At 36.0% G+C, this 14,092-nt stretch overlaps 1 protein-coding gene across 2 annotated transcripts in view; it reads left to right on the top strand.

Moving 5' to 3' along the window:
* Rab28 (RAB28, member RAS oncogene family) overlaps positions 1-13,680 on the top strand; it is a 70,927-nt gene extending 57,247 nt beyond the window's left edge. Inside the window, exons 5-8 of one of the 2 annotated variants that reach the window (XM_028857390.1) lie at positions 3,527-3,630; positions 6,182-6,259; positions 11,550-11,644; positions 12,785-12,869. In XM_028857390.1, the coding sequence (XP_028713223.1) occupies positions 3,527-3,630; positions 6,182-6,259; positions 11,550-11,639 (272 nt within the window). In that variant the 3' untranslated portion in view covers positions 11,640-11,644; positions 12,785-12,869. Of the gene's footprint in view, positions 1-3,526; positions 3,631-6,181; positions 6,260-11,549; positions 11,645-12,784 lie in introns of both variants that reach the window. The other variant, XM_028857389.1, reaches the window with a different exon arrangement.
* Positions 13,681-14,092: the final 412 nt, after the last annotated feature.

Here is a 14,092-nt window from a genome sequence, read left to right as displayed (position 1 = left end):
GTTTACCCAACCATTGATGGACATTTGGGTTTATCTCCACCTCCTGGCTCTTGTGTCTGGTGCTGTTATGAGTACAGGTATGCAAAAATTTTTTTGAGACCCTACTTTCAATTTTGAGCATACTTACAGAAGTAAGATTGATGAATCATATGGTAATAAGGCCTTAGATTTTCTAATTATCTTTTGTATTGTTTTCTTCAACAGTTGTGCCATTCTATAGTTCTACCTTAGTGCACAAAGGCTTCAATTTTTGCACATTCTCACCAACACTGCAATTTTTTTTATGGCAGTCATTCTACAACGGATGTGAGGTATTCTCTCTGTCGTCTTTTATGTCTTAGATGATACTTTCACCTTGGAAGAAATGTCCTGAAAGTCATTGGCCTATTATTGAGTGTGTTTTCTGTTGTTTGAGTTGTAGGACAAAAATATATTACAAAATTAAAATACAAAATATCTTCTTCATATTAATATCTTATCCAATATGTAATTTGCATGTATCTACCATTTTGTAGATTCTCTCTTCACTTTGTTGATTGTGTGCTTTGATGTGTAAGTGTGCTGTAGTTCCATCTTGTCTTTTTGTCTTTTCTGCTGCTGTATTTTCAATGTCATATCTGAGAAATTCATATTAATTCCAATGCCGTGAAGCTTTTTCCTGTTTCCTTTTAACGGTTTGAGCTTTGAATCTTACATTCAGATATATAATCCATTTTGAGTTAAGTTTTTACATATGTGTAGCTTCCATCTTCATTCTTTTGCAAGTGGGTAACTAGTTTCTCCAGTACCATTTCATGAAGAGGTTGTCCTTTCTACACTGAATGGTCTTGACCCTTTTGTTAGAGATTGTCTTGGCATATGAATGAGTTTTTCTCTGGGCTCTCTGGATTGTCTTTGGAAGGCTCCATGTTTAGCAAATGTGATGGCACTCAGCATTTATTTGAAGGCTTCTCTAATTCTTGGATAATTCTTGCTGTGTGGAAGCAAACTCTAGAATAGCATCATAGTAAACCTTACAACAGATCATAATGAGAAAACTGCTGTTGGTAGTTCTTAGGTTCAACTCATAATTTGACTTGGGAAAAGAGAAAAGCAATGAGTAGCTTCTTTAACAATTGGTGTTGAAGAGACAGTATCCTTAAAAGCACAGTGATTTCTGGTATTCATGGAAAGGTAATGTTATCTTTTCAGAATTTATTTTTATCCTAGTCAAAGTAGACAAATCATTCATTTTTAACTATTTTGAGAACATACAGCATTTTTCTTTATTTCTCCACAGTATGCCAGTTTCCTTGATTTCAACATTGAAATACAATCTAGCAAATACCAAAAGTTGGCCTGTTCAAGCTATCTCCACTTTAGTCTAAATGACAAACCTATCATACTGCATAATTAGTTCTACTACCTCATGTGATGGTTAATCTTGATTGCCTTCTTGATGGGATCTAGCATCACCTAGGAGGGATGCTGACGAGAGATTATTTAGATTAGGCTGATTGGGGTGCCCACTGGGAGTGGGTTAGAGTCTAGACTGAATAAAAGGGAGAAGACAAGATGAGATTTATTACTTCATACATGAACGCTGTATTTACATCATTTTCAAACTCCACCTCTTCCCAACACACTCTTCACCTCAGATTCATGCGTTCTTCCTTTTTTTATACTTTTTTTTGTTTGTTTTTGTTTTTCTTTTTTTAATTTTATAATTTAATTTAATTTTACATATCAGCCATGGATTCCCCAGTCCTCCTAAAGACAGGTCCCAGTCCCATTGCCTGGAGCCTCCTAAACAGTTCAGGCTAATCACTCTCTCACTTATCCAGAGGGCCTAATCCAGTTGGGGGCTCCTCAGCTATTGGTTCATAGTTCATGTGTTTGCACTAGTTTGGCTATTTGTCCCTGTGCTTTTTCCAATCATGGTCTCAACAACTCTTGCTCATACAATCCCTCTTCTTTCTCACCGATTGGACTCCTGGAGCTCTACCTGGGGCCTGGCCGTGGATCTCTACATCTGCTTCCATCAGTCATTGAATTAGAGTTCTAGCATGACAGTTAGGGTGTTTGGCCATCTGATCACCAGAGTAGGTCAGTTTGGGCTTTCTCTCGACCATTGCCAAATAGTCTATTGTGGAGGTATTTTTGTGGATTTCTAGGGACCTCTCTAGCACTTTGCTTCTTCTTATTCTCATGGAAGTAGTCTTGAATGCATTGGCATTGGAGATCACTTCCTAAATATAACACCAGTAGCACAGACACTGAGAGAAACAATTAATCAATAGGACCTCTTGAAACGAAAAAGCTTTTATAGAGCAAAGGACATGGTCAACAAGACAAAGTGACAGCTTACAGAATGGGAAAAGATCTTTACCAACCCTACATCTGACAGAGGGCTGATATCCAGAATATATAAAGAACTCAAGAAATTAGACATCAAAATGCCCAACAGTCCAATTAAGAAATGAGCTATAGAGCTAAGCAGAGAATTCTCAACAGAGGAAGCTCAAATGGCTGAAAGACATTTAAGGAATTGCTCAACATCCCTAATCATCAGGGAAATGCAAATCAAAATGACTCTCAGATACCACCTTACGCCTGTCAGAATGGCTAAGATCAAAAGCACTGAAGACACTTTATGCTGGAGAGGATGGGGAACTCTCCTCCACTGCTGGTGGGAATGCAAGCTTGTACAGCCACTTTGGAAATCAGTGTGGTGCTTTCTTAGAAAATTGGGAATCAATCTCCCCCAAGACCCAGCTATACCACTCTTGGGCATATTGTTTTTGTTTTTCGAAACAAGGTTTCTCTGTGTAGCCCTGGCTGTCCTGGAACTCTCTTTGTAGACCAGGCTGGCCTTGAACTCACAGAGATCCACCTGCTCTGCCTCCCAAATGTTGGGATTAAAGGCATGAGCCACCACTGCCCTGGTGCATTCTTATTTTTTAGTTATTATTGTTACACATTGCTTTAAAGTCCAGGAAGTATATCTTACTCATTATTCTGAAAGTGAATACTTAATGGTTTGGAAATCAGCTGCATCTTTGTGAAAATAAACTGGTTGTGAATAATGTAACTATGTAATATAAATTATTTCAGAACTGTTCTAATGACTAAATTATCTTATAAATAAACTTTATAGCCAAATATGCTTATGCTTGTACAACCTATCTTCAGTAAATAACTGTGCTTTAATGCACTACATTGAGCAGATGTGTTTTGAACTTTGTCATGGTGTGTGAATTTATATAGGTGATTCTATAGTAATAGTAACAGTACATATTTTTGATTGAGCACATTGCCAAACTTTGTTCACTATTCATGGGGTAATTTTGAAAGAATATCATATTAAGTAGGTATATTTATTATTCACAGTTTATAAATGTGGAAACTGAGGCACAAAGAAGTTAGAAAGTTGCCTAGGATTACACAGTGGGAGATGATATTGCAAACTAAGTCAAATTTAAACATGTTAAAAAAATACTTTGATTCTAATATTTATTTTTGTTCTCTCTTTAACATTTTTTTCTAGTTGACTTGGAGCATATGCGAACAGTAAAACCTGATAAACACTTACGATTTTGCCAGGAAAACGGTTTTAGTAGCCACTTTGTTTCAGCCAAGACAGGAGACTCAGTAAGTAAAACAGTGGAGTGTGTTGTAAGTGATGCTTTATCTTCCAGTGTTCCAGGGAGTACAATTCTGCTTCCTAACAAGGAACACTGGATATGTTTGGAAGGAAGACATAAATAAAATAGATGAGAATGCTTATTTTGGGAAAATTAATTTTATAGTTGATTTAACAAGAATTATAAAATACCCGAGTACTCATAGTTTGGCCTCCAGAGATGCCCATTCAGAGTCTCAGATAATTCTTTAGTGTTCTTTGTCTGAAGGCCTCACTGTAATTACTGCTGCTTACTTTGTGATGGTTATTTTATTATTCTGATTATCTCTGTTGTGTAGATTATCTTCTAGAGCTCACATCACAGGCCTCAGTCTACATAGATACTATGTGGTAGAGATACAGTTTGTGAGCCCAAGTAGTGACAGTCCAGGCCCACCATTTTAACCATAACAAATGTTCATTATTAAACATTCAGATCCTGATCTAGAAATAATTTTATAATGTTCTGTTTTTATTTAATATTTTTATCTGTAAAACATTTCCATATCATTTAATGTTAAAATAAATTTAGTCATCTACTAAATGTTCAGAAATATACTTAATCATGAACCATTGTTGTTGGACATGTAGGGTTTTTTCTAAATTTCAAATATGAGTTTTATTATGAAATTTTGTTAATAACTTTTGATGCTTTATTTCCTCTAGATAGACTATGACAGGAGATTGAAGCATGTTGTCAGATGCTTGCTAGAAAGACTAAATTAACCTATTCTTTTCCTAGCATTATAAGATTGCTATACAAATCCTTGTAATACTAAAGGATTTATTTTTTTTCAAACCTTTGCTAAAGTTGTAGATCAGTACAAATAAGAATACAACAATAACAATAAAAACCCTACTAATTTTGAATTTTCTTGATGAGAGTTTAGGTTGAAATTCATAAAATTTTATTAGCTATTCATTTTCTACTTAACAGCATATGTTTTTCATTGGTTTTAAACAATACTATGTCCATATTTCATATTATGGATAATAACAGATTGTTACATGTCTTGTAAATATTTGTCACTGTCCAAGTTTTTTGTTTTTTTGGTTTTCAAGACAGGGTTTCTTTATGTAGCTTTGGCTGGCCTCGAATTTGCTCTGTAGGCCAGGCTGGCCTTAAACTCAGAGTTCATCTGCCTCTGCCTCCTGAGTGCTGGGATAAAGGCCTGAGTCAGCATGCCTGGCTGCTGTCCAGGTTTTGTTTGACTTAGTTTTTCTTTTCCTTTCTTTTGATGCTGGGGCTCAAATCCAGGGCCTTGCTTATGACTGTTAATTTAAAAAAAAAATCATTGTTTAAAGATGTATTTATTTATTTTTAACTTATGTGTATATGTTTGCCTGTTTGAGTCTTTTTATGTGGCCCATGTGTGTACAGGAGGACCCCACAGAGGCTAGAAGAGGGCATGGTGTCTGCTGGAACTGGAGTTAACCTATGATTGTAAGCTATCATGTAGTTGCTGGGAAATGACCCTAGGTCCTCTGGTGGAGCAATAATTTCTCTTAACTTCTGAGCCATCTCTCCAGTCTCCTAGAAATAATTAAGTTAGTAAAGTTGTGACTTATATTCAGTAAGTGATCCTGAGATGAATTGGGGTAGGAGCCTAGTAGGATAGTTTTGGAGCAAAGGTAAGTTACACAGGAGAAATGGTCAGGCCTGAAGCTCCTGAGATTGTAGAGGACCTGGGAAAAGCCAACCACATATGAAAGAGTGTTTATAAAAATGCTCATAGTGTATAGCTATAATGGACATTATCACTCCTTTACCCCAAACTGATGAAATACAGTAAATAGTACCAAGTTGTTTTACTTAGAGAGTAATGAAGAGTTTTGACATTGATAAGAGAACCAAAAGTATTAATGGTTTGGAGAGAAAGACCTGTTAAAACAGACTAAAGCCAGCTCAAGAGATCAGCATAGAACTGACAGTCAAACACCAGAGCAGTAAAGTATACATGAACTTCTTTTCATTTTCTTCAGGAATTGTGGGGTTTTATTATGCTATTAGATGAGTTGGTGTGTTTTTTACATTTATCATTGTAATTTTTATGTTAAATCCTTAAAAATTGGGCTAGAGAGATGGCTCAGCTGTTAAAGAATATTGCTGCTCTTGCAGAGGACCTGGGTTTGGTTCCCAGCATCCACATGGTGCCTCATAACCATCAGTAAACTCCATTTCTAGGGAATCTGACACCTGCTTCTGACAGGCACCAGGTACACATATGCTGTACATATATACATGAGTCAGAACACTCAAACACAAAGAATAAATCTTTAAACATTCTTTAAAAATGTTTTTAGTAATAAATGCCTGTTTAGACTAATTCAGTGAATTACTTGGATTTTCAAAGTGTGGTTTAATCCTTTAAAAATGATTTCATTTTATGTCTTCCCATATTTGACACATGGGCCATTTTTGGAGTACTTGTTGTTTATCCTTCTTTAGAAAGTTCAGTGTATTTGAAGGTACCTGAAGCATGCCTGCTTTAAATCATTTAAACCTATTTTGTTATGTAGGTCTTCCTGTGTTTTCAGAAAGTTGCTGCAGAAATCCTGGGAATCAAATTAAACAAAGCAGAAATAGAACAGTCACAGGTGATTATCTTAAAATTTATATTTTAAAAAGTAATACATTTCTTGTGACATTAATTTTTATGCATCAATTCTTTTCCATTTATTTTATGTACAAATGACCAGAAACCTTAGGAATAGATTATATGTATAAATGACTGTTTATTGAAAACCATGGAAGATTAATTTTTACAGAATAATGGTAGTTTTGTGATTTTGTTCCTTTTGGTGGGAAAAAAGGAATAAAATTTTTTATCAGTTCTTACTTAATGGACTAAGGTTCAGAGAATCCTGTTTTGTATTTCTTCTTGCTTGTTTGAAAGGTGACCTCACTTTATAGCCTCTGTTCGCTTCCTCCTGCCTTTTTAGGCCTTGCTTGTAAGCTTCTTTGGGGTTATCTGTTCATCTTTAAAGTACATGTAATAATATTATTTCTTGATATTATTTTGTTATTTTAATAACATTATTAGTTAATGTTTTCTGTGTTCTTTTACTATTCCTAGACAGTCTTATAATAAATATCAGCAGTCAAGAGCTTAAAAATGCCATGTAAACTGCTCTGTAAGTCATACATTTCATAAAATGAAGACTTTGAGTAAGAGTAATATGTTTAGAAGCAATAAACTAACATTTTCCCCAAATTTCTTTATCTACCATTCATGCAGCTAAAAACAACTGTTATCTTTTCACATCTTTCAATATTTATTTGATTATATTATAAATTAGTTCTGTAGTGTACTGTCTTGGCTATGTCCATATGAATATGTGTTAAAGCAGTTAGAACTAGCTCTCTTTCCCTCCCACTAGTCCTCTTTTACTTATGTATCATACATGTATAATATATATAAACATATATATGTATATATTATATATATTTCATGCCAGATATTTTATATAGAAAGGCATATGAAAGAAAATGTAGTATTTATCTTTGTGATTTTGGCTTATTCCTCTTAACATGCTCATCTCCAGTTCTATCTGCTTGCCTGAAAATGACATACTTTCATTCTTCTTTTTGGCTGAACTGAACTACAAAGTGTACATGCATCCATCTTTTTATCTATTCACCTGTTGCTTGATACTTAGTCTGATCTGAATAATGGCTGTTATGAATAGTTCTCCCATAAACATGGGTTTGTAAGTATCTGTGTAGTATGTTGACTTAGGTTCCTTTGCATATATTCTGAAGAGTGATATTGCTGGATTGCATAGTAGGTTCAATTTCAGTTCTTTGATTTTCATAGTGGCTTCCCTAGTTTACATTTCCACCAGCAGTTTATAGAGGTATCCACTCCCATCCTTGCCAGAATTATTTTTTTAATCAGTAGCCATTCTGACTGGGATGAGATGGAATTTCAGTGTAGTTTTGATTTGCATTTTCCTGATAGCTAAGGATGTTGAAAGCATTTTCATGTATTTACTGGTCATTTGTACTTTTTTATATATCTCTGATTACCTAATTACATATTCTATGTATAGTGCTGCATTCCAGTTCCACTCCTAATTCCCTATTCCATGAATAGTGCTGCACTAAACATGGATATACAGGGATCTTTATAGTATATTGCCTTAGGGACCGTAGTATAGCTGAATCATATGGTAGGTCTATTTTTATTTCTTTAAAGACTCTCCATACTGAATTTCAGACCATTTGGAACAACTTACATTCTAACCAGCGGTGCATGGGTTCATTGCCCTCCCCACCATTGCTTACTAGCATTTATTGTCTTTTGTTTTCTTAAATGTTAGCCATCTCGACTATGGTGAGACAGAATCTTACCATAGTTTTGATTTGCATTACTCTATGACTAGGATGTTGACCATTTTTCATGTTGTTTTTACTTGCCTGTTTACTGATTGGATTGTTTGTTTGATGAGTGCTTCTTTTTGTTTGTTCTTAATATGTTGTAGATAAAAATCCTCTATTAGAGGAATAGCTGGCAAAGATCTTCTCTCATTCTATGAGCTGTCACTTCACTCAGCTATTCATTTACCAAGGAGAAACTGTTTAATATTCTTGCTGTTATTCCCTGAGTTCTTTGCAGAAAGTCCTTGCCTTTGTCTGTATCTTGAAGTGTCTTCCTTATATGTTTTCCTTAGCAGCTTCAAAGATCCATATTAAGGTCTTTGGTCCATTTTGAATTGACTTTGTGTAGGATGTTTTGTGTAGGATATACTTTTTTTTTGTGAAAGGATATACTTTCATTCTTTTACTTGTAGATATTCACCATATCCCATTCTTTTTTTTTCTATTTACTTTTTAAATTTATGTTTTGAAATACTTTAAAACTTCTGGGTGTGGTGATATATACCTTTAATCCAGCACTCCAGAGGTGGAGGCTGTCTTGTTCAAGGCCAAACTGGTCTATATAGCAAGTTCCAGACCTGCTAGAGCTACATAGTAAGATCCAATCTCAGTTTAAAAAAACTTTTTTTTGAGATCTTAGACACAATGTAGCTAATGCTTTATAGAGTAGGAGGTTGTGAAGACTGAGGACATGAAACTTTAGTGCAAAGCTGTGAGTGTTACTGGCTGCATATAGTGGTGTATTATATGAAAGAAGGACAGGAGCTTTATTATTACATCATTAGTGTTTACTGTGTGAAAATTACTGTTTTATAACATGCTATATCCATGTATCATATGGTAATCATGTTCTTTATATTAATCAAAAATGTAAGGGGCTGGGAATGTGTGAGGCCCTGGCCATTATCCCCAGTGTGACAAAATAATTGTTTTTAAAGTTCACACATCTGTTTCTATGCTAGACTTCCACAGCACAAAAGTGGAGATCACATGCCATTTATGTAAATGTCTACAATTCCTAGATTAGTGGTTGATTTTTATAAATACATAATAGTAGCAAGTGTTTTAGCTTTCAGTGTGTTCATCTCATCGTCTGTAATGGTAAGTATTACCTGGGTTAAGATGTAGCTGTGTAACTAAGGAAATGTAACTTTAACACTCTCCAAAGAGTCCGTGTATATTCTTTTTACTTTTGACCCTTGGTTCAGGTTGCTTTTTTCCTCAAGCTCTTGATTGGCCACACTTCTATGTCTAGCATACCCTGCAAATGCTCTTTGAGGAGATAGGGTGAAGCTGCTGTTCACTTGTGGCTCCTTTCCTTCTAGGGTCACTTCATTATTTCCCTCCATTGACCAAAAGCAGAGAGAAATGAAATTATGCTATCATTCCAAAAATAGATGCTGGGGTTTTGTAGATAATATTTTTCTTAAAAACATTAAAATTTGTTAAATAAATTGTATGTTGTGAATCCACCTACTGTGAAGTTTATGATATGGAAATGACATTTTTTCTACTCTCAATAAGCAAAGCTTTGAATCTGCAAACCCTTTGCTGCAGCTTCAGGTTTGGAAACGTGGCACATAGCTTCATGTCCAACAGTCAAGACTCCAAGGAAAACTTACCTTGTGGATTATTAATTAATTTGACAAAATGAATGATGAAAGCTAGTCATTTATATTAGTTCTTTGACCCCAGTGTCTTACACATAGGTCAGTAACCTGGCTATAGTTATGAGTAGGGCTTAAAACAGTGTTTTGTTTGATCAATGACTTATTTGCTGGTGATGAAAATTCCTTGTCTTCATTGTAATCCATAGTTTGTCATGAATCAGTTAGATTGAGGGAGTCAGATTATGGCATACCTTTCACTGATGTACTGTTACTTGTACCTCATCTGTCAGTTGGCAATGCTTCTGTTGGCAGCATCAGACCAAGTGCCTGGGAAGTGAAGAATCTTGTCCAGAAGTTAATACTGCCCACTAGAAAACTTACATAGAACTCAACTAACTTCACACGTTTGTATAATACAGAGTCCTGCTCATTTATTCTCAAGTGTTTATCAAATGTTTATTAAGAAATGTCTCCACAAACAGCCACTCCAGTTAATGTGTTTTCATATAAGAGGTTAGGAATTAGGAAGGGAGAACCTTCTGAAATGAGGTCCATGCACTCATGCAAAGAGTACTCCTGGTTTCAGGTATGAAGATGTGAGGAGCTTATTCCTTCTCTATACATAGTTATCCCATTAAGTCCTGTCTTGAAGGAGAGAACAGCTAGCGTGTAGTACCGTGCTTTTGTTTAGTTAGCAAAACTCTGGAAAGAAACAATTGTTGTACTTTAATATTGTATTTCATGATTTTTTTTTAACATGGCTCACAACTGCATTTGAAGTGATTTCTATATGAAATTCAGAAATATGGGGTCAGAAAGAGTGGGAAGTAAGCAGCAGAGGAAACCCTGGGCGAGTAATAAGTATAAATATGAAAGCTGTAAAGGGCATGTATCTACCTCTGATTTTTGACTCTCGATGCAAACCGATGGGTGAACCTTGCTATTAAAGTTGCCTTAAGCTGAGGGGCCCCCAACTGGATCAGGCCCCCTGAATGGGTGAGACAGTCATTTGGCTTGATCTGTTTGGGAGGCAGCTGTGCGTTGGTGCCGGGTCCTGGGCTCGTTGCATGAGTTGGCTGTTTGAATCCTGGGACTTATGCAGGGACGCTTGGCTCGGTCTGGGAGGGGGGGACTGGACCTGCCTGGACTGAGTCTACCAGGTCAACCCCGGTCCTCGGGGGAGACCTTGATCTGGAGGAGGTGGGAATGGAGGGTGGGCTGGGGGGAGCGGGAGGGGGGGGCGAGAGGGGGAGAACAGGGGAATCTGTGGCTATTATGTTGAACTGAATGGTGTTGTAAAATTAAAAAAAAAGTTGCCTTAAATATAAGGCGAGCGCTTTGACTACCTCTGATTTTTGAAACAACTGAGTTTCCATCCTCCTTTGTGTCCCCAGAGCATTACTTTCACTATCAAAGCACTTAACTTGTATGACAAATGGTTGTGTGGTCTTTGCCCACTAGGTCTATAGTAACATGTGAATAAATCTTTCAGGTGGTTTACTTATGCACTCCCAGCGCAGAGTGACTAACATAGTAGAGCATCAGTAATGTTTGTCAAAGGAAATGAACAAACACTTTCACTTTAGCATAGACAAGTCCAGTAAGTCTTCATAGTCCTCGGTAATACCGAGAAGTCCAGGGGCTTCTATTTCAGTGGCTGAACAGAATTATAAAGAGTAATGCTTATTGGAGATCTCCTACTTTTCTTTTCTTTTATGTGTACACATCCTGCTGATTCTTTTGTGACATGTTTAAATTCATGTGTTAATTTTCTTTTTCTATTTTGGTGTTCCCTTCTATTGTCAGTCATTAAACATGCTTTTCATTTTGTCTTTCTCTTTTTCTCTTTTTTTTTTTCTTTCTCCTTCATCTTGTTTATGTTGTACGGAATTGACAGCATATTGTCAGGGCAGAAATAGTCAAGTACCCGGAAGAAGATAATCAACACTTCAGCTCTTCTCAGAGTAGAGTCTGTTCAGTACAATAGTGCAGGTACTTATGGGTGAATTACTGCCTTTTGGGGAGCGGGGTAGGGGCTAGTTATGTTATTCTGTTCTTCCTTATGAAAGAACACTATAAATAAAATGACCTAAGTCATGGTTTAGAATTTTGAAAAGTTGGTCCTTTGCCAGGAAACTTACAAGTTAAAAAAGAAGTTGAGAACAAATTAAAGTACCATTTCAATTACTTCCAAACACGTTGATCTTTATGGGTGTTTATCACACACACAGTGCAGAGGATTGAAGTGATTATTTCATTAGTAATTCTTATACCATTTTTTCCCCTGAAATAGATGGCATTTGAAAGGTTATTTTAAATTACTTTAAAGTAAGGCTTGAACTGCCCTTCTCTGTTTGTGTGCATAGACTTAGTAAAATCTGAAATCAATAGAGGGTTTGTTTTAATTTCAATTTTTGCTGAGAGACGAGTATTAGTCATTTTACTAAATTCATTGTTTTAGACTGAGTATGAGATGGAAGGAAAAGTGAAAGTATCTTTTGGTTTAAATTGACTTATATACATGGATATGAGGTGATTTTCTAAATTCCTCACTATGTCATATTTTATTAGAGTCATTATGCATAACCCATAGTGAACTATTTGGAAGTAAGTATTTTGAGAGGAATGTTTTGAAAACTGGAAATGTTTTTAACAGTGGGGTTACTCAGGACACTTCTGCTCTATATGTGGGTCCTTTAAAACACATCTCTATTTCAACTTTACAAAGTGTAATGATCATGAAAGTAAAAAGTAATGAAAATCTTAGAAATGCTGATGTCTTATCTATTTACTAAATATGCATGAATGATTTTAACTTTAACTAAAATTAAAACCAGGATTTAAATCATCATATTGATTTGTGAGTTTTTAATATGACTTGTGATAGCCTCAGTTAATGCTAAGAAAACCAGATGTGACTTATAACTGAATTGCTTCCTTAAAAAGAAAAATGAAGGCAAATAAGAAAACCCTAAACCTGGCTATTTATTAGTTCTGACCAACTGTTTTTAATACCCAACTCCTGTTTTATCTATGATTTTTGTTATTAAAAGTTCGTTAGAGCTCAGAAAATAATAGATGTTCAGGAGCTTTTTCTGATGTTCTGATAATATCTCTTTTCTCTCATGGCAGAGGGTGGTGAAGGCAGATATTGTAAACTACAACCAGGAGCCCATGTCAAGAACTGTTAACCCACCTCGGAGTTCCATGTGTGCAGTTCAGTGAGCACACACTGTATTAATAGTTTTGGCTGTTCTTCCCCAGGACTGAGCCCAGGCTGTGTAGGAACATGTTTTTATCAGTGACCATTTCTGTAGTCAACTCAAACTTTCCTCTTGCTCCACTCCTTCATCCTTAAGTCGCCCCACAATAGTGGGTACCTCCTTGGACTGGAAGGAATTCAGCTTCGGGACCACACATTTTGAAATCTGAATGGAGAGTCAATTCTCTGGATTGAGACCATCTCTTTGCTCCAGAAGAACCACATTGCTTCTTTACATCCTCACTACTTTTTTCCTAAATATAAAAAGTTTAACCAGATATGAAGATGTTCCAAGCTTTGATCATCATTTTCTATCTGAACTCATGTATGTGAAAGTGTACTTCAGAGCACCGATGGTGAAACAGTTACTCAAGAAAGTGTTCCTTTGCTGGCTATTAAGAGTAAACTATACAAAGCTGCATTTAATTGAAAGTGAGTGCTTCAAATGAGGCTGTAATAGAAATATTTTTTCATTTTTAAAAGGAGCCTAACTTGTTTATATTGTAGTTTATAACTCACAAGTAGTGAGTATTTGATATTGTATTTTTATTACTGTATCATGGTCATTGCATATTTTATCATATTTGGCTTAGATGGCTTTATGAATTTTGATAAATGGTTCAGCTGATCCTCCACATGAATCTCCTACAGACTGCATGAGAGTGCTTCCAGATGAGTCATGACATCCTTGAATCATTGTGGATTGATCACACTGTACCTGATGTTCAGATGTTTTTCTCTCATAAATAAATTTATTTAAATTACATTTTCTGGAATTTTCATTCATCCACCTTCCTTTTTGTTACAGTAAAACAAAGTAGATTTGAACAAGTGCGTAGCAATCCTGTGTAGTCAGTCATTTAAGAGTTCCTAGTTTATTTTGTTGGGCCATTTCTGGGGCTCAGTAAGCTGTAGCCCATTTTTCTACCTAGCTCATGCCACTGTTGTCTCTGTGCACATAAAACTGTGGATTCATTCTTATCTATTGGCTCATAAGTCTACTCACTGCCAGGAATCCTCCCTTCCCCTCTTGTCCTTCCTCTCCCCCACCCCCTTCCTTTCCCTTTCTTTTCTCCCCCAGTGTCTGCTGCCTGCTCTGTCTTGGTCATAATTGTGCAGTGTTTTGTGCTGAGGTCCAGTGCTGAGCACATACTTGCTACTGAAGTAAGAATGAGCCA

Source organism: Peromyscus leucopus, chromosome 10 (genome assembly GCF_004664715.2).
Source record: "Peromyscus leucopus breed LL Stock chromosome 10, UCI_PerLeu_2.1, whole genome shotgun sequence".
In the NCBI taxonomy this organism is placed as follows: domain Eukaryota; kingdom Metazoa; phylum Chordata; class Mammalia; order Rodentia; family Cricetidae; genus Peromyscus; species Peromyscus leucopus.
This window is presented reverse-complemented; position numbering and strand designations above follow the sequence as displayed.